We start from the raw sequence: 20,939 nt of genomic DNA, 5'->3' as shown, positions 1-20,939 counted from the left end.
TGCTTACAGAGATGAGAAAAACCCATTTCAGTCATTGCTGTGGAGAATGGCCAAAACAATTATTAATTTTAGGGGGGCACTACTTATTCAGCCAGGGTCAGATAACTTTGAATAGTTTAAAAAAAAAAAAAACAATCTGAAGATGAATTCAGTTTAAAATTGCGTGTCTATGTTTACTTGTCTTATCATCAATACTTGCATTTGTGTGGTACACCCTGAACTAATCGTGACCCAATCACAGGACACAAATCAACAAACAACCACATACACTCACATTCACACCTACAGACAATTTAGAGTCTTCAATTAAAACACCACTTTGTTATTACACACAGTTATATGGAGCAGTGTCTCCAGAAAAATAACTGGATGAGACGAAATTTTCCCACAACTTAACCATAACAAAACTGAGATAATTGTTTTGGGGACTAAAGAAAAGACGATTGCTGTTTGTAAACTCACTATGTTTAAAAACCAAAGATCAAGTCCAAATCCTTGGTGTTCTGATCGATTCCGACCTGACCTTCAGCAGTCATATAAAATGAATTATGAAAATTGCCTTCGACCATCTGAAGAACATATTTAGAGTGAAGGCTTGCATGTGTCAAGCAGACCAGGAGAAGTTCATCCAAGCTTTTATCTCAAGTTGACTTGACTATTATAAGGTCTTCTGACCGGACTCTCCCAAAACAGCATTAGACAGCTGCTGCTCATTCAGAATGCTGCAGCTCAGGTTGTAACATCACCCGCGTCACATTTGAAATGGCTGTTGATTTACATCTTCGCAAATTGATGGGAATCCGAAAAATGTTAGTTCGTGAGTAAGTTTCTTACTTAAGGGAGTATTGACTAAGGATGATTCAGTAATTGTAGTCACATTCAGTAAAAACTCCACTGAGCCTATCGTCCTCACCCTCCTCTGGTTTTGGCACCCATCCACCCTTGGGGCCAAGGGTGCTTCGCTCTTCTCCCACACTGAGACAGGTGCAGCTGGCTGGAGTCATGCGTGGTCCCACAGTGCCAACAAACAAGCTTAAGACTCTCCATTTACACCCTGGCTTTAATCACTTGCATTCAGAAGGCACGTTAAAAAAAATTATCTCGATGAGACATGAGAAAGCAGACAAATGGAAGTTCCTTTGAGCCGGCATTTTGGCTAGTTCCTTTCCCATTATGTGAACAATTAATATAGCTCACTGAATATTAGATAAATAATTTTGTTGTATATAATCCCCCAAATCTTCCTAAGAAATCACAGAACATAATTTGTTCCGGACAAGCACTGTGGACTAACATTGAAATAATTTTCGTTACATGAAATTTTCGACACAATTAGCCATATCCCAACCATTGTCTAAGAGGGCCCCACAAAAAAAGTTGTCCAGCATAATCAAAAAATGAAGGTTGACAAATGTTGGAACACCCTTGCACCAAACAGGACTCAATCACCTTAAAACACGACAGACATGGTCACATCGTGTTTTTTTTTTTTTTTTTCTGAGGGAGCAAAACCAGTACATGAAATAGACGGCAACAAGTGCAGGCCGCAAATCTCTCTAAGTCTACTTTTAGAAAGCGCAAGTCAAGACTTTAGGTTTCGGTGTCCGCTTGTAAGCGAATCACTTTTCCAGCATGCCAATTAAGGATACAATTGAAGTTCTTCATCAGGGGACTTTTTTGGGGGGGCTTGCAAGAATTTGTCTTCTTTCTTCATTGCAATGATATTTTCTCAAGGTGCAATAAACTGAGGTCATGGCAGGCCAGATTACTAGCAACATTTTTTTGGTCAATGAATGTTCTTCGCAATGTCTTTGTCTCAAAAGGAATCTCTATCATTTGAAATTGTCGTACTAGAGCAGCTATAACTACCGGAGGTAAGTTCCTTGTGTGTTTTTGACATACTTGGCAAAATAAAGACGATTCTGATCACTACAAATATGTGAATTCAGCCAAACAGAAGGTTCCCAAAGAACAAGAAGAGGAAGCGGACCTCGGGAATGCAGTCTTGAAATATTAGCCTTCTATTGGAAGCTGAGGCCAGGGTGACATCAGGACGGGTGTGTAACAGTGAAAAGGCGACACTGGCCACGTGGTGGACAGGAGCTCCAGAGACAACTGTCAACATGTAATCACTTCCTGCATGTGCCCTTCTTGGACATTTGTCACTCACCTTGTGACACCTTTCAACATATTCCTTCAATGCGATTGGCTGAATCTGCCCTTGGACACTGATAATGCAGTACAACACTCTCCCAAATAGATACGGACACCTAAACATCAAAGAAACATGTTTAACAAACTGTAGAGGAAAAAGAAAAGAGCTAACTGATGTAATGTTGTCACTGATGTGTGGAAAAGATGAAAATGATCCAGAAATGAAAATCTAGCAAGTGTGGTAGAGAAAGGGACTATTGTAGCTGAATAAATTTAAAAAAAAAATACATGATCCTTGCAGCACAGTGGATCAGCTGGAAAGTGTTGGCCTCACAGTTCTGACGTCCAGGGTTTGATCCTGGCCCCATCTGTGAGGAGTTTGTGTGTGGTCCCCGTGCCTATGTGGGTTTTCTCCGGGCACTCGGATTTCCTCCCACATCCCAAAAACATGCAACTTTAATTGGACACTCTAAATTGTCCTTTGGTGTGATTGTGAGTGCGGCTGTTTGTCTTGATGTGCCCTGCGATTGCCTGGCAACCAGTTCAGGGTGTACCCCACCTCCTGCCCGTTGACAGCTGTGATAGGCTCCAGGAATCCCGCGGCCCTCGTGAGCATAAGCGGCTAGGAAAATGGATGGATGGATACAAATATTGACAAAAGTACATTCAAGTCAGGCTTTAAAAATAACCTTTAGTGACTAGTATGGCTTATGGTCAGTATAACCCTCTGTTGAATCATGTTGCATTTTTGCACATGGTACATTAGGGAACCTTTTCCAGTTTACCGACTTGGCATTTGCCATTATTGACCAGTGTTGTACAATTTCAGAAAACCTGGGACCCTGCTTGGTTAACAGAGGGATAAAATAAATTTTGTACTGTATGATGGTGAAACCAAGCGACACCCCCCGCCTGTTATTTGGAAGCAGAAAAAAAACTGGAATATTCAGTTCTCATACAGATGTTTGACATTCACTTTATTGGTTAAAACTTTTGGTATGCAACTGCTGCTCATCATTTTAGCTTAAATTAGAAGCAAACATATACAGCATCATCTTCAAAAACCATGCAGCAGTGTAAACATGAAGGTGTACTGCTAAATCATACAATTACATGACACCTACGGCCGCCAAAAACAGACTGGAGATGTACTTAAAGCAGAAAAGTAAAGCGCCGTGGTAAAAATGTATGTCTACATCCAATTTGTTGTGCGTCGCTAGAACTTGGAAAAAAATACATACAATGTACTGACAACATATACACAATAAAAATGCACTCCTACGCAAGATAACCGTCCCTTGTGGATGTTTCATAAAAGAGTTGAAAAAAATACAAACTCTATGGGGGATGAGTTGCACCTATACATCATGTGACAACTTAAAAATGGATAACAAAAATTGAACTGTCACGTGACAAAACCACCTCATTCATGGAGTGAACAACTTATTAATGACAGCTGTGGCCTACTGTTAATACGTGAGGGACCGTCATCCCAGAAACGGCTCATCGTGGCCACACCTACTGCATCTCAACTGCTGCTGCACATGTACATGCTCAAAATAAAAGCACTTAACGCTTGTCGCTAGAAAATTATACCACACTAGCAAAACCTGAGGATGAAGACAAACATTTGTCACTACGTCATACAATCACACAAGTTGATACAATGTGTATGATTTAAAAAGCCATCACGGGACTGAACCATGGAAATGGCTGTCTTCTGCAATGGTTTCTACAATCGCACTACCTCTCTGCCCCAAACTTGATCATGAACTTTGAAATGGTTGACGATCAGCACAATGTTGAGTTGCGACAACTTAAGTTTGACAAGCCAATCTTGTGTAACTGCAACTAATGAAAGAAGACCCAATATGAAATCAAATAAAGGAACAAAGCAGGAAAGGTTCTTCCACTACATTGCGATGAAAAACCTTAAATATTTGTTACTGTCGAGTGCTTTAGATACAGGGAGATAAAACAGGTGTTAGGTCGGTCAGACCTTTCCTCCGTTTCGGCCCACTTTATACATGTGGTTCATCACTAAGGCACTGGTGCATACAGTCCTGTGAAGAGAAACGATCTGTGCACTACCTGTTGCAAACGCCATTAGAATCCACAATATTCCACACATATACAGTCCATATTAACACCTCACAAATAAAACAAAAGCCAGGTTTGTAAATGCATCTCAAATATGTTGCAAGATGCATTAAAATTACCCAAGCCTATATTTGATTCTGTACAGCTTCAGGAAGAATCCACGTCCTTAGATCGACCGGAGAAAGCCCTTTACTTGGAAGTTTCGTTCACAAGCTGGAAGAGGTTGAGGATATCCACCATGGCTTGCCTGATGTTACCACCAAAGCGGTGCGAGTCCTGTTAAGAAAGCAACAAAATATTTGCAGAAATGAATAAAGAGAGAAAGAATCACCAGAGGAAAATCTAAGCAAGCGCACAGTTTCTGGGCTGGAGTGTTTGCTGGAGATGTGAAAGTTGATCAGGTTTTCTCCAACGATGATATAAGACACACCATAACCATCGTCAGCCACCTGACAGGAGGGAAGAAAAAAAGTCAGATTCATCTCAATCTGTACCAATTAAAATCTTGCGACATGCTGCAATAATATGCATTTAGTCGATTCCACTGTGCTGTGCGAGAACCCACTGGTCCAAAGCCGCCTCCAGACGACACATACTCTGGGTGTCTGACCAAGTCAAACAGCTCCACCTGTTGCAGCGGCGTCTGACTGGTGGAGAGTCTCCAAGGCTCAGATAGGACCTAAAAACAAAAGATCTGAAAATGATATATAGCTCTGGGGAAAAAAAAAAAAAATGATTTTGAATTTTTTCCAATCTACACAAATCCTCTTAATGACATATGTATTTGGAATTTGTTACATTGCTAGCAGTTAAGTGAGCAAAAAATTAAAATATTCATTTGGCTTAAATTGGACAAGCCTGAAGCTGTCACACTTTTTTTTTTTTGTAAATCTGAAGGAAAGCGAGCTCAGCTGGAGAAATCCCATGCAAACGCAGAGAAAACGTGCAAACTCCCACCCAAAACAATTGCGAAATACTACAACCTTAATTACCAACCTACAGAGCCCACCTGGTTATAAGCCTCACCCAGTACATTTGTAAACGAAATACCATTTGGTACATACATAGGCCGCAGCCATGTAAAAGCCGCAAGTGCCCACACACGAGATATTTACAAAGAAAGACGGTACACAGAGAGTTTAACCCTAGCACCACCATGATAATAAAACATACTAGTAAAAATCACTGAGACATGGTAGTAACACGCTGGTGCAGCGCTAATAGGGCCATACTGGTAAAAGTCACTTCCTTGGCACATATATTCTGTCTCACTCTTACCTTTTCCGCTCGAGTGCCCCCTTGCGGGCGTTCGGAAAAAATGAACAAATAGGCCGCATCACCGCATAAACCACAGCATTGAAAGTGTGTGAAAAAAGTCCCGGTTTATAGGCCGGAAATTACGGTACATTTTGCTGCCTAGTTAGAATATATGATGCTGCAAAATTATGGGGTGAAAACACAACAACAAATATGCACAAATTAAACGTCGAACAGAATTTTGAATGATGACAGTCCTCTGCAGTCCTGGCCAAAGAGCACATACCTCCTTGAGGAAGGGTGAGTCCTCTCCCAGGTATTTGGAAACCACGTAAAGACAGAAGAGGTGGCGATCAATACCCATGCCAGTCATAGCCAGGCGGTACATGTTTTGGTGTTTCTCTGCTGCCAGTTTGAGCAACTTCAGGCATTCTTTTCTCTGAGAGAGAAGACAACAAGTGTGGATCTGCTTAGACACAAGGTGATATATCATTGGAGGAGCTACTGCAAAGCAAGATGTTTCTTACGGGCTCATTTTTGATCATGGAATGAACGAAGGCGCATGTCTCTGTGGTGCAGGAACGGACAGTTTCAGTTCGGCCTTCACGGAACAAGCGGGTCATGGAGGCTTCGTAGGTCAGACAGAACTTGCCTTTGTCCTATTTTGAAACATGAAATTCAGGATGTTGTCCTATTTGTGGATTCATGTAGTTTTATCTAAAAAATCTCAACTAAAGAGCCAAAAATAAAGTTTATGAAACTTGCTCAATGACTATCATCTTATCATTGTGGTGACTGCCCTCTGCTGGAATTTTAAAGATCTGCAACAGTCATTGTGGACAAACTGCATCTTTAGGGCTTTTCAGTGATATGATCCATCCATCAATTTTCTGAGCTGCTTATCCTCACAGGGGTTGTGGGAGTGCTGGAGCCCAGCTATCTATCAACCAACAGGAGGCGGGGTACACCCTGGACTGGTTGTCAGCCAATCGTAAGGCACATGGAGACAGACAACAGTCGCACTCACAATCGCACCCAAGGGCAATTTAGAGTGTTCAATTAACGCATGTTTTTGGGATGTGGGAAGAAACCAAAGTGGCTGTAGGAAACCCACAGTGGCACATGGAGAACATGAAAATTCCACAGCGGCACGGTCAGGGTAGAACCCTCAGAACTGTGAGGCCAAGGCTTTACAGGTGCGCCACCGTGCCGCCACACTACAATATGAATATTTTCACAAAGCTTAATCAGAGCCAAACGAAAAAAGTGAAGTCAGAATAGTTAGAATAAACTCTAATTAAGCAGTGTTCCTGCAATTATACAAAATCAAGAAACAGTTTAGGCAATCTTTTTTTGCAAATATACACATACAGGAGTAAATCAGAAGCGCAAATAAGGCTGAAAATGTAAATGATTTTGTGTGCACCAACCCCCAGGTAACACTCAGGCCCCATATTATCATCTGTACAAGAGTGCGGGAATTTTTATATCCTCAATAAATGATGTCTTTATAGTTGTTATATTGCTACCATCTGTCTTTTAAAATTTTGACATTGGATTCAGAAATCTTCATCTAATACATTTTTTCTGTTAATTTGGTCATGTTTTCTTTTTTGTCGGAGCCTCATTTACATTTCAAAACACAAAACAAAGGCTTGATAAACTACTGTAGAACTAATTGATATTTGGGGGGAAAAGGGCTAAAATATAGATTTAAATGTACAAAACAAAATTACCCAAAAGTCATTAATTGACAATGTTCTATTATTGCACCGTATTGTACTATTTTAGTTCAGGGAATTAAAAGTACAAACCCTGTAATGAGCCAACTGCAGGGCAATCTGGATGAAGGCATCGGGACTGGTGCGGCACTTCTTGATGAGACCCTTGCCAAAATCATTGAAAGGGAAAATGTGGCTGTCCACATCATCAGCCAGAGTCCTAGCAACTGTCAGAGAGTAGTCGATGATCCCTTGGCACTAAAAGAAATGCAAAGGCTTAACTTACTTACACTGTTGACAACATATTTTGTATACAATTTAATCAGCATAAAATGAAAGTTTCTTTTGCTCTTGGCATCAGAATTAGAATCAGGTTTATTGGCCTGAAAATCATTATTTTTTATTAAAAATTATAAATTTTTCTCCGGCAGTCGGTGCTGCCCTGGTACGACATTCAGAATTTATTTCGATTCATTTCTGTTCATAGGAACTATTCCTCTTGCAAGATGTAAGACCTTTTTCATTTAGAACTATGTTGCCAAAATTAGTCACTCACCTAATTAAAGAAGGACTTTGCTCAAAATTCACATGTACAATAAACCCTCCAATTTGACATATTATTATTATTACATATATTTTGGACATTAATTGAAAATAAAATTGAAAACAAAGAACATTTTTTAAATCCAAACAAAATCTGGATATGTGCCAGATTTCACAGCCAAACCCGGAAGAAACATCCTTGACCCCGCCCCTGACGTCGCTAGTGCTTAGCATTACATTCATTCTAGCTAACCCAAGTTGCCAACATGTTGTGCAACAAAACTGAGAAAACGCACACAAATTTCTCCTTCTTTATCCTCCCGTGGGGTCAACCTGACAGGATAAAGCTGTGGTTGTCACAGTTGAGGCTCCTTCATCAGTGGAGAAATTTGTACGCATCTAATTATTACTGGTTATTAGCCTCTTAGTTATAGTCTCTATAGTCTCTCATGTTTGTACTGTATAAGCAACAACATACTTTATGAGGCGGCACGGTGGCACAGCTGTTCAATCCCGGACCGGAGAGAAAAAAAAAAAAAAGTCTGGCCACGCCTGCTGTATATTTTCAACATCCAAACCAACTCCTCAGAAAAGCATCAAATATCCGCGGTCCATATAATGGGACTGTTCTTGTTCGTCGTCAGCGCCACACCCCTCCCAACACGTCAAGTTCCACCTGTGTGTATTCTGGCTCAAACGCTTCAACATTGTTATTTTTGTTTTGTTTGCTCAATGGCGGGAGTAGGAATATCGCGCAGGATCGACTCGGTTATACCCGCTTTGTTGGCTCTTAGAACACAACACTTCCCGGTTACTATTTATGGTGATCCGCCCGTGCAACCCCATCCCCACCCATGCCGCCAGTCGATCGCGAGAGGCTGGCTGCTTGAAAAGTATAACTTGGGGTATAAAAAAAAAAAAAAAAAAAAAAAAAAAAAAAAAAGTCTGGCCACGCCTACTGTATATTCTTTACATCAAAACCAACTCCTCAGAAAAGCAAACAAATCTCTGCAGTCCAAATCATGGGATTATTCTTCGTCGTTAGTGCCACGCCCCCCTCAAACACATGAAGTGTCGGTTGTCTGTATTCTGGCTCAAGCACACAGGCTTGAACATTGTACATCATGGTATTTTTCTTTTGTTAGTTTGTAATTATTTTTCACAAAAATGGGCCACAAAATGCCAGATAGTGGAGGTTCTCTGTTCTGTGAAATGGATCCACGAGCAATGGGAGTCTTCCTTTAATTCAGGTGGTGTCATTAAAGCCCGGGTGTCAACCCTATAAACATTCTAAAATAGGTATTGTAATGAAAAAATACATATAACATTATTCACTTCAATATCTATACGAAAAAATAAATGTGAGCAGAGAGCGCTTCATCCATGCGCAAAATTGCAGAAGTGTCATTCTACGATATCCAAGTGGTCACCATATTGGCTGCGTCCTCCGTCCGTGACGTCACCCGGACATTCGGAAATAAAAACACGCGGTGCACCCTAACTATGGGAGACAAACGCGACCCGTCTGACACGGAAGCTCTTTTCGAAAAGGAGAATGGCACACAATCGAGTGAAGTTACCAGGGAAATATTACACTATTGTGTCGAGCCCTCGGGGCAATATTACACTATTGTTTCGGGCCACATTCAGATGATACGCGAACACGGCCAAACCTCATCCCCGTCCGATCCACTTCCGCGGCGGAGATGAGCCATCGCGGCAACGCGCAGCCTTCGCAGAAGCAGTGACCGCCGAACGCGGCGCCTCAGCTGGTGTGGCTGATTTTCTGCGCCGTGGTGGCATATAAGGAGGATGTGGAGCCGAGCCATGCTGCTTTTAGGGGTATGTTCAAAGCCGGCGCAGTACTTGTTGAAAACCGTCGAGCCGGGGCGCATTACTGCCTACCTGTTATTTGGAACCCACGAAGCTCTCTTCCTCTGCACCCGTGCAATCCATTTTTCACAACAAACCGGGTCTCTTGCAAAGTTATGAAGGCTTAATCCATTCTCCCGAGTGGTCAAGCAATGTCCAGCAATGCAATGAGCCGGCATTTTGGCTAACATGAAGGAACAATGAGCTATCTTTCCGGAGGTAAAACTAATGGAAACAAACGAGTCCACTAGGGGGCGCCGCTGTCCTTTACGTCACTTCCTGCTTCTCAAAAACAAATCCCTCAAGAGGATTTTCACGGTGGGAGTTACAAAAAGCTGCATGTCAAAATCATGTTTTGTGTTGAAAAAACACATGGGACCATATTGGCTGTGGGTTTTTCATCAATAATATACCAAAAATTATCCATTTCATGACACTTAACCTTTAAGTGACATCCAATTCTTCATCCATAGCATATACTAAAACATCAGTCCCCCCTCTGCAATCATACCTTAAGCTCTTCTGAAAAGGCTTTCCACAAGGTTTAAGGGAGGTTTAAGGGAATTTATGACCATTATTCAAGAAGCACGTTTGTGATGTTGCACACTGATGATAAACAAGAAGGGCTGGCTCCCAGTCTCCACTTTAATTCACTTCGAAGTGTTCTATAGCAGTGAAGTTGAGATTGTGCAGGCCAGTCAATATTCATCCGCATGAAACCCTATCTCAGTGTCTTTGTGAATCTTGATTTGTACAGTGACGTACAGTCATGTTGTAACAGGAAACGGCCATCTCCAAAGTGTTCCCAGTTCCTGTTCCAAAATGGATCATTAAGACATGGATAAGAGAATTTAGTTTGGATGAACTTGACTGGCCCGCACAGAGTCCTGCCTTCAACCCGACAGAACACCTTTGAGTTGGTTTTGAGAGGTCAGTGAGCCAGGCCTTGTCGCCCAACATCAGTGTGTGACTTCACAAATATGCCCCAGGAAGAATGGACAAACTTTCCCCATGAAGTCATTCCTAAACATTGTTGAGTCTTCCCAAAACAGTTGAAGCTTTTTGTACTTCCAAGGGTAGACCAACATCAAATTAAACCATATGGATTTTGAATGGGATTATCACTTAAAATTGTGTCAGTCAAGGCAGGTAAGCGAATACTTTTGACAATAATAAATCTATCCGAGACTAGTGCAAATAATTAGTGCTACCATCAGGGGGAAGCCACATCCTATGGTAATGCAAATCCCAACTATAACCAGGAACTCAGATCATTTTGGTCTGGTTTGCTAATGAGCTGCAGACTGTGTTGTTTGGTGCTCATTTTTTTCCTGACCCACTGACCTCATGGATCAAGTTATAAACTTGCACTGCATAACACCTCAGCAAAGTTGTGCCCATTGGCCAAAGTCTCTGAGCACCCCTCACACTTTTTATGAAGTTCAAGCAAAATGTAAAGTACGTGCTCCTTTTATTTTGATGTGCTTGTGTGTCGGCAGTGCAAGTGAACAAGAGCAAAATCTTGTCTTCAGTGTGGCCAATTTAAGGGATTTTTTCACTGTATTTTGTGACTTTTCTGACCATTCTAGCAACATTCCTCTTCCCTTCATGGTGGAAGGAAGAGAGGAATTTTAATTTGTAATCATATGAACGGCTAATTTGAATTTAGCATACTAAAAATTGAGGAAAAAAAAATGACACTGTAGACAAGTTTTTGTGACACTTGATTAAAAAGCTATGTAATGTTAATGTCATTTTAATGTAACTATTTAATTTTTAGAAGTTTAAATGTTATTTGTTTTGTTCCTAATTATACATTAGTGGCAAAAATGTAAACCATAGTTTCCGGACTATAAACCGCGACTTTTGTCACACGCTTTCAACCCTGCGCTGATGCGGTGATGTGGCTAATTTATGCATTTTTCTAATGACTGCAAGGGGGCGCTTGAGCAGAAAAGGTAAGAGTGAGACAGGTGATATCTATGTGCCAAGGAAGACTAATGTCCAGGTAACTTCGTGCTTTGTGCATGTATAAAATTTGCATAAACAGACCCTCATCATGGCAAATGCAAGAAGAAATGCATTTCACGCAGCTTTCAAGTTAAAAGCAATAAAGCTGGCCGATTAAGAAGGAAACAGAGCTGATGCACGTGAACTTGGCATAAATGAATCAATGGTGAGACGTTGGAAACGGAGGAGGGAAAAACTGGAGCAATGTAAAAAGATGAAAAAAGCTTTCAGCGGTAATAAAAGCAGGTGGTCTGAACTGGAAAACATTCTTGAAGACTGGGTCAACACGCAGAGAGCAGATGGCCGAGATGTTTCCACCGTGCAGATCAGACTGAAAGCAAAAGCAATCGCCACCAAAAAGGAAATTCAGGATTTCAAAGGATGACCGCGTGCCAGTGAGTTTTAGTTTTTTTTTTTTTTTTTAACCGGACCTGTTAGCGCTGTGCTAGCATGTTGCTGCTGTGTTACTGCCGCATTTCAGTGACTTTTACCGGTATGTTTTTTTTTTTTTTAACTGGCCCCTGATAGCGCTGTGCTAGCGTATTGTTGCTGTGTTACTCCTGCGTCACAGGCACTGTTTGGAAAGAAAAGCTAAGGTATATTATTAAAACTTTGAAAACTCTTTCTGTCTACCGTCTTTCTTTGTAAATATCTCATGTTTCAATTTGGGCACATGTGGCTTTTACACAGGTGCGGCTTATGTAGGTCCAAAATGTTTTTTTCTTTAAAAAATATACCGGGTGAGTGTTATAATCCGGTGCGCTCTATAGTCCGGAAATTACAGTATATATTTGACAACCCTTGTTATATATAATGTTATATATAACATTAGATAATGACAACAAAAATAAATTGATATTTTCCATTGGTTTCTTGATAATAAACAAAATTACTGGGAATACAAAGAACCTTAAACATGTTAAATTGGACAAAGTAATACAGGATCATTTTTGTTGTGTTCTTTGTATTTTTCCAGGTAACATACCTTTAGTGGAACCAGGCATTAAAGCAAGAAACGGATGAAACAATTTTCTTTTGTTTTCGATCCCTAACAAACTGTATATCATAGCTAGAAGTAGCATCTTATTAAAAAAATGCAATTTACTTTATTATTTAAAAAAAATGCTGCATTCTTATACAACACAATTCAGCTTAGCGTGTTTATGTGGTGATGTGGTCCTCAACAATTGGTTATATAGCACCTTAGAAAAACTGCCTACCCCTGACTTGCAGTATCTATCTATCCAAGGAATGCGCCGATTTGGTGCTGTTCTCGAGAGCAGCGGTCTCTGATCTTTTTTGCACCAGAGATCGGTTTCTCATAAAGACATTTTGATAGACTGTCATAGCCCCGAAACCAAGATGCCAAGATAGCCCACTGCCTCATCGGTACATGCTCAGGGGGAGCTCAATTTAATTGAGAAACATTTCAGCTCATAAAGTGACTCCATGCAATGTGTTCACTGAAAAGGTTTGCTCATTTGAAGAAGTCATTTGCAAATGACAATGCTACTCGAACCCTGCCAACATTTCTGCTCCCATAAATAAAATACTTTGTAAATAAAATGTGCAGTGATGCAATTATTGCAGCCCCCAAATGTGCACCCCTGCCTATAACATATCCCAGTGATTTCCAATCTTTATAGAGCCAAGGCACATATTTTACAATTGAAAAATCCCACAGTACACCAACAAAAGTTAATGTCACCAAAAATGGATCGATTAATTACTGTATGTACTTTCTGCTCCCAATAGAAGAGGATTTTTTTGTTCTGTCTGTCATTTTTGTCTCACTTGCATAAATAGATAAATAAAGATACATTATTTCTTGGAATAAATGTTTTTTTTTTGCAATTACATAAAATTGGATAACTTCCCACGGCACACTGTTTGTGAATCACTGGCTTATCCTACCTCATCAGTAATATCCCACTGGAGTCTTTGGGGGGTGGGCAGGTTGGGATGTGGCTCCCCACAACAGTGCTCATCTTCAGTATAGCCAAGCTTAAAAGGGTCCATGGAGAGCACGTGCTGGAAAACAGTATTTAGGGTGAAGCATTCAAACACTGAGGCCTATTAAAACACAAAAGGTCTTCAAAATGACAGACCTCCCACAGATGACCAATGATTGGAGCGTCGGCCCAAGAGTGCTCAGCATTCAGACCCATGGTGCCGTTTTTAAAAACTATCAGGTTAAAGGATTTATCAAACCACCTGAGATAAAAGGAGAACTACCCTCAGTGTGGTCAACGGCTTTGTACTGCATCCAATAGTATTTTTTTCTCGTGGATCTTTCTAACCTGTCATAGCACTTTCCATGAAGCAAAGACTTTGCATAACTGTCCAGAGACTTTACTGGATTGCTTTCTTCAAACCGCTGCTCTGTTTCATCCAGAGTCACAAAGAAGGCTGCCTTTTCAATGGCGTCAAGGGACTGCTTGTTCTTGCCACGGCTGAAGTAGGTGTTGCGGCACTTTGCCCATGGAGTCCTGCACAGAGAAAATTGACATGAAGCAAACAGCAACACAAAGCGACATACCAAGAGGGGGTTTTAATAATTAACTCATTTAAGTCCAATTTGGGTGACTCATTATACAAATAATGTAGACAAAATCCAACATCTAAATCTGTTACAAATAACGAGTAGAAATGTATTCTATTGGTTATTTCTCAACAGAAAGTTAAGAAAAATGAATACTTTACTTGATTTGGCTGTTAAAGATAGATTGCATTTTTCGTTGCAAAACTAAACATTTAGTGCATAATCAGAAATATGCTGTCAGAGTGCATTTCTCGCCATGTCTATATTGTCTTCTATACTGATGCATTGTATAATACGGAATGCCACTTGCTTTTTGGTGTAGGCGTCAGTCTTTTCAAACACTAATTTCCAAGGCATTTCATTTTCTGCATAAGGCAACAAGACCAAGTATTCCACTCTATTCAATCCGATCCATCATCACTGATACACTGACACAAATTAGCCCAACAACATAACACTTCACTGTATTGTGGCTTGAATTTAGCATTTGGAGGTGGCCTGTAAAACTTTGCCAAGCACCAAGACTCCAAATGAAATATTTTGCTCATGTTTTAGTCAACAAACATTGTCATCAGCTATTGTGTTCCAGCAAACTATTACCATATAAGCATGTAATTTTGGGGGCCAACAGCACAGCTTTACACGGGCTTTAAGAATCGTAGTCTAATTGTGGAATACTATGTAGTCTAAGTCATCCTGGTTGGTCCATGTTATCCAACACTTTTGTAAAGTCATTTGCAGAAACAATGATCATACAATTAAATTATTTTACAGAGCAAAATCTTGAAAAGTTAATACTTTTGTGTAAAAAAAAAAAATGCAAACACTTCATTTTCAAACAGCCTAATATTTTGTCTTTGTGAACAAATAAATTCATAGTCTGTCATAATTTCATTTCCAATAGAATGTGCTGTGTTTCCAGTGCATTGCAAATATGGAAACAAGCAATTACAAATCCAATTCCAATGAATGTGTGACATTGGATTGAACATAAAACAATACAATTTACAAAATTAATTCAATACACCACAAAGACGTATTTAGTGTTCCAACTGATAAACATTGTTTTCAGCAAATCAATAAGTTAGAATGTTAAGGCTGCAACAATTCCCCAAAAAACCTGTGACAGGGACATGTTTACCACTGTTTTACATCACATTTTCTTTTAACATCATTTCAACAAACGTTTGGGAACTGAGGACACTAACTGTAGTAACTTTGTAGGTGAAAGTCTTTCCAATTCTTGCTTGATGTACAGCTTCAGCTGTGACAGTCCAGGGTCTCCTTTGTCATATTTTACAATTCATAATGTCCATCCCATTTTTAATGGGAGACTAGTACCCACAGTTTTACTACAAAGCCATTGACTTTGTTTTAACATGCAAAATGTGGTTTGGTATTATCTTCTCAAAATAAGCCGAACATGAACCTTTTGATATTATACACCGTAGATGCGCAAACCCCTGAATTCCATGCAATTGCACGTAGTCTAAATGTGTTGCAGCCATAAAATACAAAGTTAACGATTATTTGCTAAAGGAAATTTGATCAGTTTGAACATTAAATATCTTGCCTTTGTAGGCTATTAGTCTATTTAAATTAATATAGGTTGAACATGATTTTCAAATCACTGTATTTTGCTTTTATTTGTATAAACACAATGCCCAGAATTCATAGGAACTGGGTTTGTAGAGCTTTTTTTTTTAAAGCGCTATAAATACAGCTATTACCCTGGACACAATTGTTCCAAAGTGATATTTATTTACATGCATACACTTTTTTCTAGAAAGGACAATGTCAATTAATTAAGGGGGCTATGCATGCACCTGTCGCCTGCAGTAAGTGCAGCAAGCTTTTCCTCTCCTGGCATGGGTTCAGACTTGTCAGCCAGGATCCTCTCCATTTGCTGTTCGATCTCCCGCGGCAACAGAAGTCGGCCATCGTAAAACATCCACACCTTGAAGAATCGGCCTTTGTGGTACACGGCTATGTGTTTGCTCTCATTTGTGTGCTGAAGGATATCTAGAGGAAGGGAACCAGTGGTAAGGTCCAGCAAGGGAAACAGTTGGAAAAGAGGAAGTAATCTTGAGGCTGTTCATCTATGTACTATACAGGCTCACTAAAACTATATCTGCAGTGCATTCAAAAAGTACTCAGTTTCATAATCTGAGATGTTTGTTCAAATTGATTGGAGACCACCGGCTTTCAATTAAATTGATCAGACATTATTTTGAAAGGAAGTTGTCTATATAATGCGCTGCAGCTAAAAAAGCTTTTTAGAGCAAAATCCAAGCCTCACTCTTGTAGGAACATCATTAAAAATATATATATTTTTTTCTTTTAAACATTCAGGATTGTAGCATGGTCCTGATCTGGGGAAGGCTACGAATATCTCCCGCACTTGGGTTCCAAACAGAAGTGTCTTCCACAATTTTTAAATGAAAGAAGCTCGGGACTTTTTACCTAATATTTTCTGCCGAGTCGCCAATATGACTTTCGCCAGCCAGGTAAATTTAACTCTCACTGAGGCCATATAGATTACTTCAATAATAAATAAATAAATAAATTAGACCCGTTAAATTGAGAATTACGGTCTGAAAACATGTCCTTAATGGGATACTCTTGACACCAACTTTGCCTGGAATATAAACATGGAAAATGAAATTGGAGCAGAGTACTTTCTGAATGCCCCAAAAGGTGACTCTAATCTTACTGACAGAGCCAGCTGTAAATGTTAGGAAACAACATTTACTGTAATAATTTAAACACATAAATCTTTTTCACTGACGTTAATGGGAAACAAAGTCCCTGGGCTATTCTAATGGATAAAGGAAGGGACTACCTTAGTGAAAAGATGGCTGGACATGCACGACATGCAGGAAGGAGGATGTAACATGGAAGAGTTTGAAGCTTGTTTGAATAACATTGTGCAACAAGACAAGACCTGTTTTGGTGTGTTCAATCTATACTAAATGATCTTGTCTGAGTGATGCTAATACTGTTCAAACAGCTGCAAACCGTGTTAGCGGGAAAACAAGGGAGCGTAAATACAGTGGGAGGAATAAGTACAGTTGAAGTCAGAAGTTTACATACACTCTGCAAAAACATTTCATTTTTTGTCTCACTGTCAGAAGTCTAATAAGACTAAGCCCCTTTTGTTTCAGGCGAATCGGGATGACCAAAAGTATTTAATTTTGTTATATGCCACAATAATGAAAATGAGGACAAACATTTTGGGTAACCTTCCACAAACACCTGACAAAATATAAAATTCTCCAAGAAATTCCCTCCTATTTAACAAAATTATTTAATTTTGTTAATTCTGACTGACCTGAAACTGAAGACAATTAGTCTGTTTTGACTTCAGAGAATGAGACAAAAAAATTAAAGTTGTCTTTGCACTGTGTCTATAAACTTCTGACTTCAACTGTATGTAAAACAGTTTGGAATTTCTTCATTGCATAAATTCGTCTTAAAATGTAGTCTGATCTTCCTCTAAATCAGGATAAACAATTTGCTTTACCTAATAGGGTACTGCAAAGAAAAGCATGATTTCTATGAAAATTATAACAATATTCACAGGGCACGGTGGAAAAGGTTAATTAACATCTTAGCTATATATTCTCCAAGAGTCAGGTGTGAGCTAACCTGGAGTCCAATCAATGAGAAAAGATTGAGTTAAATTGGCTCTGGCCACTAGAAAACAGACAAGGTGAGAATTCTCTCGCAAAGAAGCATTGCCTGATGCCTTGCTCAAAAGACCTCTCAAAAGACCTACAAATTAGAATTGTTCCCTTGTTGAAAGCTGGAAAAGGTTACAAATGCCTTAATGTTCACTGGTTCACGTTTAGACAAAATGTCTAGAAATAGAGAAAGTTCAGCACTGTTGCTGCAGAAGGCTGCTAGAACCAAGCAGAGAATGCTCGTTGGGGCCTAGGGCTGAAGGCTTACACAAAAACCCTGGCATGTGCATCTCCGTTGACAAATCTACCATAAGTAAAATAGTAAACAATACAAATTGAGAGCACCAAGAAGGAAGCTGATGTTGTCAATAAATAAATAAAAAACATTGCTGCCAGTTTGACATTTGCTAAAGAGCACATGGATGTTTCATGACTATACTTGCAAAATATTTTGTGGACAAATGAAACGAAAGTTAAACCACTGGGGAGGAACACACAACGTCATGTGTGGAAGATAAATGACACAAACAAAACTAATGTCAACACCTTATCCCAGCTGTGAAACATGGTGGAGGAAGCATCATGATATGTGGTGTGCTTGCTTCACTTCGTCAGAGCCTGGACAGATTGCTATCATCACTGGAATAATGACTTCATAAGTTTACCACGATATTTTTCAGAAGAACTTGAAGCCATTATTCCAACAGTTAAAGCTCAAAGGGTTGCAACAGGACAGTGATCAAAAGCAAAGAATAACAACAATTTTACAAAAAAAAAATGGCTTCAGAATAAGAAAACATTCTGGAGTGGCCCAATCAAAGTCCTGACCTCAACCTGATTGAGGTTTCATGGCAAAGGAACGATTCACACCTGACACCCCTGGAAACTTGCTGAACTGCACCAGTTTTGTAAAGAGGAACAGCTCAAAATTGATCTCAGTCATTGTGTGCCTGATCTGCCACTACAAGAAAACTTTGGTTGTGGTTATTGGTGCCAAAGGATTTTATTAAATTAAAAGGATTCAATTATTTTTTTGTGAATTTTTCCTATCCTGAGAATGTTATCATTTATAAAAATGTGAACACATCTTTCCATGCAATTAGTTGAAGCAGCCTGTCGGTTTATTCTTGTGACTTAGGTAAAGATCAGACTATAGTAGTTGATTGAACCAATTTCTGTAGAAAGAAGAAATTTCACCGGTTTCACATACATTTTCCCTCCAATTGTATATTTGGAGTCGCCCTCAAACACCAACCACTACGCATACAGATTAGTCAGTCTGCTCTCCTTTCTCACCTCCAGCAATTTAAAGATTTATTGTATGGACCACCAGCAACAGTTAATTGTAATGAACAGTAAACGTAACAAATGTGTTGTACAGTCAACTGACTCCCATCTTCTTTTCTAAAATGCACCTTAAAAAAAAACATTATTTATTGACTGTTGGAACATTAAACCTTACATTAATTCATAGTTTAACCAGCAGTTTAAATGCAATTTTTCTTTTGCATTTGCGTTAACTTTGAAATATTTCAGATAAGACAAGGGAAGCACCTCAAATACCCCAAAATTTACACACGATAGAGGCCATTTATTGGGTTTTGCATGGCAAGGAAATAACTGAAAACTATGAGTGTTAGATTCATGCATTTAAGGTTCAAGTTACTAAGCACATTAATACTGATATTGAATGATAATCTAATTCATTTTACCATCTCATTTATCCCCTCTCAGATTCCGATCACTGTCCTAACAGAAAGTGCTTGATAGTGAATACACTGTAAACTTCCCAGCCACTTTATTAGGTATACCTACTGTATTTCACTTCTTGCTAACACTAAATCCTAATAATCCTAATCAGACAATATATTGGGCAAGTTCAAATGAATCATCAGAATGGGGAAGACAATGTTTTAAGTGACTTTGAAGCCATCGTTGCCCAAGTGGTAACAGGAACCTCTGATCTACTCGTCACATGCCACGCATATGCCAAAGTGACTTGATTCAGCTCTTCTCGCCTCTGACTGGGACTGACAAAAAATAAAAAAACAAGTGGGTAGCCCACAACACACTACCATCAGATGAGACCTACCATTGGAAAAGGAGAAAATGTATTTCAGAGGTCAGTGAGTGCAGCAACAAAGTGAGACTTTCGAGATGGAATATAGTCATTAGAAACAAAAGATCCTAACTAATGTTAGTGTTTTTAACCGCTCCTAGCTATAAATCATTAACCTCTAGAATGACACACCAATTGCGAACACAATAGAGGACAATGGGCAACCAGCGGAGGTTTACATTATGTGAGCCCATATCAAATACTACATCTCATATTACCCAGTTTTATCACTGGAAAGCAGCAATTGTTGATCAGCGCAGGTAGCGTGCAGTGGGAAAAGGACAGTACCTATCCATCTTTATGATTCAAAGAAAAAAAAAACTAAGAGCATCAAGAGACTGTCAAGATTGACAAAAAAGTAAGTCAAAGACCGATGATGTAAGTGCATCTCTAAACACACAATACAGTAATACTTGAATAAACAATACCAGCTAAGAACAGGAAACTGAGGATGCAGGTGTATAGTGACTCACTGCTGGACCACAAAAGTTTCGTTTTGTGATAGTGGTGAAAGTGAGGCATATTCTTTTTGTTATAGTTTGGGCTTCGTAGTACTAAGTGAGCATTATTTCAATGCCACAGTCCATTTTAGAACACACCATTAAACAAAAGTAATAAAAGAGCTTCCACAAAAAACACATCTCAACCTGACAACAGTAAAGCGCCTTTGGGATTTGGCTATCTAACTGAAAATAATTTGGAACATCTGTGGCATGCCATTCAATAGGAATCAAAATACACGACCGTAATGATGTCATACCATGAAAATACACGAAAAAGCCACTTTTTAAGGCACAACAGGATCATGTAGGTAAATGCAACGTACAACTAATAAGGTGGTTGTGAAAGTATTTCCACTTCTCAATTTCCAATTTTGGAATACACAAGTATGGCAATTCTCATGAATGAGTTATCATGCTGGTGCAGGATATTTGGTC

The 20,939-nt window shown here is 39.5% G+C and overlaps 1 protein-coding gene across 4 annotated transcripts in view; it reads right to left on the bottom strand.

The window, feature by feature from the left end:
• Positions 1–3,114: 3,114 nt before the first annotated feature.
• The window catches only part of cpt1ab (carnitine palmitoyltransferase 1Ab (liver)), a 29,649-nt gene continuing 11,824 nt past the window's right edge, over positions 3,115–20,939 (bottom strand). For all 4 annotated transcript variants that reach the window (XM_061821787.1, XM_061821789.1, XM_061821790.1 and 1 more), the window contains 10 exons: positions 16,026–16,221; positions 13,958–14,146; positions 13,766–13,871; positions 13,572–13,688; positions 7,326–7,490; positions 6,039–6,170; positions 5,798–5,950; positions 4,820–4,933; positions 4,611–4,703; positions 3,115–4,530 (listed from right to left, as the gene is read on the bottom strand). In XM_061821787.1, the coding sequence (XP_061677771.1) occupies positions 4,444–4,530; positions 4,611–4,703; positions 4,820–4,933; positions 5,798–5,950; positions 6,039–6,170; positions 7,326–7,490; positions 13,572–13,688; positions 13,766–13,871; positions 13,958–14,146; positions 16,026–16,221 (1,352 nt within the window). In that variant the 3' untranslated portion in view covers positions 3,115–4,443. The remainder of the gene's footprint in view (positions 4,531–4,610; positions 4,704–4,819; positions 4,934–5,797; positions 5,951–6,038; positions 6,171–7,325; positions 7,491–13,571; positions 13,689–13,765; positions 13,872–13,957; positions 14,147–16,025; positions 16,222–20,939) is intronic.

This window comes from Syngnathoides biaculeatus, chromosome 6, assembly GCF_019802595.1.
Source record: "Syngnathoides biaculeatus isolate LvHL_M chromosome 6, ASM1980259v1, whole genome shotgun sequence".
Lineage (NCBI taxonomy): Eukaryota > Metazoa > Chordata > Actinopteri > Syngnathiformes > Syngnathidae > Syngnathoides > Syngnathoides biaculeatus.
The sequence above is the reverse complement of the archived record's forward strand: the minus strand, read 5'-3'. Positions and strand labels throughout refer to the sequence as shown.